Source organism: Cydia fagiglandana, chromosome Z (assembly GCF_963556715.1).
Source record: "Cydia fagiglandana chromosome Z, ilCydFagi1.1, whole genome shotgun sequence".
In the NCBI taxonomy this organism is placed as follows: Eukaryota; Metazoa; Arthropoda; class Insecta; order Lepidoptera; family Tortricidae; genus Cydia; species Cydia fagiglandana.
In genome coordinates, this window is record NC_085959.1 from 7,019,418 (window position 1) to 7,023,303 (window position 3,886).

Consider the following 3,886-nt stretch of genomic DNA (forward strand, 5'->3'; position numbering starts at 1 on the left):
TTTCCACCGCATACAGCCGGCTGACTATTTTTTTAATTCATGATAGCATCTAAACTATCATCTGACAAAGTATCAGCCGGGGGACGATGACTGACGATCTATGCTCCTGACCCGCGGTCTATGATAAATTATATAACTATAGATAAGTATTGTGATAGCGTTATCGAATGCTATACAAATACATACATATAAGATAAATATCATAACACAACTTCATTTTGTGACAAATAAGTTATTCGACATGCCGTGCTTAAGAATTCTTACTAATATTCCTAATAGTAAAATACCTAAGGATTTTGTTAACAAAATTATTCCTGTGCTGGCGAAAGCTGTTAGGAAAGATGTTGAGGTAAGGATAATAAACCGGTAATGGCTCCTCTACACGATGGGCCAGCGCCGGCCAATCCAAAGGACGCATTTATACGTTAGAGGGAGCAAGTGATATTGCTATCTCATTCTACCGCATGGCTGCGTCCCTTGGAGTGGCCGGCGCTGGGCCATCGTGTAGAGCAGCCATAATATTTGTCGCGTCGAATGATGGTCTCTATTGGTTCCTCTACACGATGGGCTAACGCCGGCCACTGCATGGGACGCAGCCATGCCGTAGAATGAGATAGCGATATCACTTACTCGCTCTAACGTATAAATGCGTCCCTTGGAGTGGCCTGCGTTGGCCCATCGTGTAGAGAAGCCCTATGACGTAACCGCTAGTGTAATTTTATTCGATAGCGTGACGTGACGTGCGCGTTTGCGTTAAATGTCATTTTGTATGGGATTTTGACGTAAAACGACCCCATTCAAAATCCCATACAAAAATAGACATAACGCAAAAGCGAACGAAGCGAGAGCGAAGTGGAACTTGTAGTTACCATGGTTACCATTAGGTACAATTTGGCACTGGGTTAACGGATTAACCGGTTAACCACGGGTTGGATAATGCAAGTGACGCTTAATGATAAGGGTTTTTTCAGTGATGCACATGGGCCTTATTAAACGAAACTTTTATAAGATGAAATCATAAGAATTAGGCACCAACTTAAGTTATGATTTATGTAGCTTAGCTTAGCTTTTAATTATACCATTTTATATGTTACATTAATAACCAAGATGGTGAAACTGTTGATAGTCCATTAATCAGGTAGGCCTAATTATACTCCGGGCCTTATTAAGGGGCCCACTGATTACCAGTCCGCCGGACGATATCGGCCTGTCAGTTGTTCGGAGCTGTCAACTTTTTGTTTTAACTGACAGACCAATATCGTCGGGCGGCCTGTTATGGTAACATTCCATTTCCAACCGCAGCTGCACTACCGGTACTGAACGCGTCGCTGTCATTGTCAATTCCATAGTAAAATTGACAGTAAATCAGCTGCGGTTAGAAATGGAATGTTACCATTAGTCAGTGGTCGGCTTTAACCTAAAGTATCGATTTTCAGAAGTTCACATGCGTGATATCAGGGGACTGCCAGGTGTCCTTCGCAGGGGACTCCTCGCAGCCAGGGGCCGTGTCCACGCTGGAGTCCATAGGACACGTCGGCCCGGACGACAACCGGGTGATCGGCCGGGACCTGGCCGCGTTCGTACAGAACGAACTAGGAATACACCCTGACAGGTGACGGGTTAAGACTTACGGCGCGATTCGGAAAGTGAATTAGAGATTAACTAGATATACGATATAGTAAAGATATGTGACGTCCCACGGATAAAGGTACCTTATGGCGGTTGGCGCTTACGATTATTAACGTCGCTCCAATATTATTGCGGCGCTATGCGACGTAAGCGCCAGCCGCCATAAGGTACCTTTTGCCGTGGAATGTCACATATCTTTACTATTTCATATCTAGTGCATCTCTTATTCATTTCCCGAATCGAGCCGGTTTCCTCTTAAACACAGTTTGTTACACTGCGCTTCGGCTGATTTTTCTTCGATTAAAAATGTATGAGAAAATGTGTTAAATATAAAACGAAGGGCCGAGACGGTCAGCAATCCGACTGCAATTTGTATGAGAACTGCACGCCGACTGCAACGTTATACAAGTTACAGTCGGTTTGCAGTCCGTCTGTACCGGCCCTAATACTTTCTTTGTTTTATTTCAGGTTTTTCATAAGTATCTACGATATCAAGGGCACCAACATTGTGAAAGGCGGTGATACGATATCTACATGAATAAATTAAGTTAATATATTCATATAAATATAGGTATATTTAATTTTACCCTTAATGTTACCCACTTTCTCCTACCACGTAAATTACTTTCTATACATCTCGCTTGCACTAATATGCGAGTACGAGCGAGATGCATAGAAAGTAAGTTACTTATGGTTCTTCTACACGATGGGCCAACGCCGGCCACTCTAAGGGACGCATTTATGCATTAGAGGGAGCAAGTGATATTGCTATCTCATTCTATCGCATGGCTGCGTCCCTTGGAGTGGTCGGCGCTGGCCCATCGTGTAGAGGAGCCATTAGACGCGAAGCGTATCTGTCAATGTCAAAACTGGTGGTTAGGTACAGCCGGCCTAGCCAAGGTTACAATCGCTATCGCTTCGACAACGAAAAGCATTATGTCTCTCTATCACTCTTCCATATTAGCGCGACAGTGACAGTTGCGTTTCGATCGCTACGGAGCGTAAGGGATTGGCATCTTGGCTACGCGGCCAGAACCTCTAGTGTAAATTTCATTCTATAGCGTGACGAGCGTTCGAGATGGCGTTGTCTGAGGGCCTACCGCGAACCACGTTCGACGTGTTGCCTCCCTGTCACACTTACGTACGAATTTACAAGCGCGACAGAGAGGCAACACGTCGAACGTGGTTCGCGGTAGGCCCTCTGTTTTTGCATGGGATTTTGAACAGCGCGCCAAGCGGGAAGTTTTGGAAAGTCATAATCCCATACAAAATGACACTTAACGCAAACGCGTACGTCGACGTCACGCTATCGAATGAATACTGGGTTGTGTTATAGCACCAATTCATTTTTTTGATATTTTGTGTTGGCTAATTCACAATATACCGAAAAAAATATAAAAAAATCCAAGTGTAGTTAGGCTTCATCTGGGTTAAAATCCTAATAAAACTAAGCTCCTTTTTCGTTTTTTTTTAAATAGGGTGACTGCTACAATTGTTGGCCACTACATAGTAATTGGCCACTCGTACTAAATAAAAAAAAATAAGCCAATATAAGCCTTATTGTTATGAGTGGCAAGGACCCCTATTCGACAAGCGACGTTTGACGTATCGTGTTGATCTCCCGTTGATGTGGGAAAAATCATAAGTTCTCGAATACGTACAATGTCAAAATTTGACATTAACAATCCACAGTTAGGGTGACAAGCAAACCAAACCGAACCACCCTTAGTTTAGAGTGGAGTTTTGGTTGTACCAAATGATATTATCCACCGTTAATGGAATCAACACTCAGTATGCGATAAAATCAACTGTTGATTTGACGTGGATGCGAAATCTGACAGTTGTACGTGTCGAATTTGGCCCCAGGTTTTTCGTTAAACCGGTCACCAGCTCCGTGCAGTCGCGCCTGCTAGCGGACGCCCTTACTTACCTCTTGTCAGTATATCTGTGGTAAGCAGATATTGAATCAGGGACACCTTTGCTGTGATGATATTGTCAGGCGTCAAATTAAAAGTAGGATGACTGCTTTTTAGGGTTCCGTACCCAAAGGGTAAAACGGGAGCCTATTACTAAGACTTCGCTGTCCGTCCGTCTGTCCGTCCGTCTGTCCGTCTGTCTGTCACCAGGCTGTATCTCACGAACTGTGATAGCTAGACAGTTGAAATTTTCACAGATGATGTATTTCTGTTGCCGCTATAACAACAAATACTAAAAACAGAATAAAATAAAGATTTAAATGGGACTCCCATACAACAAA

At 43.5% G+C, this 3,886-nt stretch overlaps 1 protein-coding gene across 1 annotated transcript; it reads left to right on the forward strand.

The window, feature by feature from the left end:
* The first annotated feature begins 220 nt into the window (after nucleotides 1-220).
* On the forward strand, nucleotides 221-2,185 carry LOC134678707 (macrophage migration inhibitory factor-like). The gene is made up of 3 exons (XM_063537362.1): nucleotides 221-349; nucleotides 1,437-1,612; nucleotides 2,098-2,185. The coding sequence occupies exons 1-3, from the start codon at nucleotides 242-244 to the stop codon at nucleotides 2,165-2,167; spliced, it is 354 nt and encodes a 117-aa protein (XP_063393432.1). The 5' UTR covers nucleotides 221-241; the 3' UTR covers nucleotides 2,168-2,185.
* Nucleotides 2,186-3,886: the final 1,701 nt, after the last annotated feature.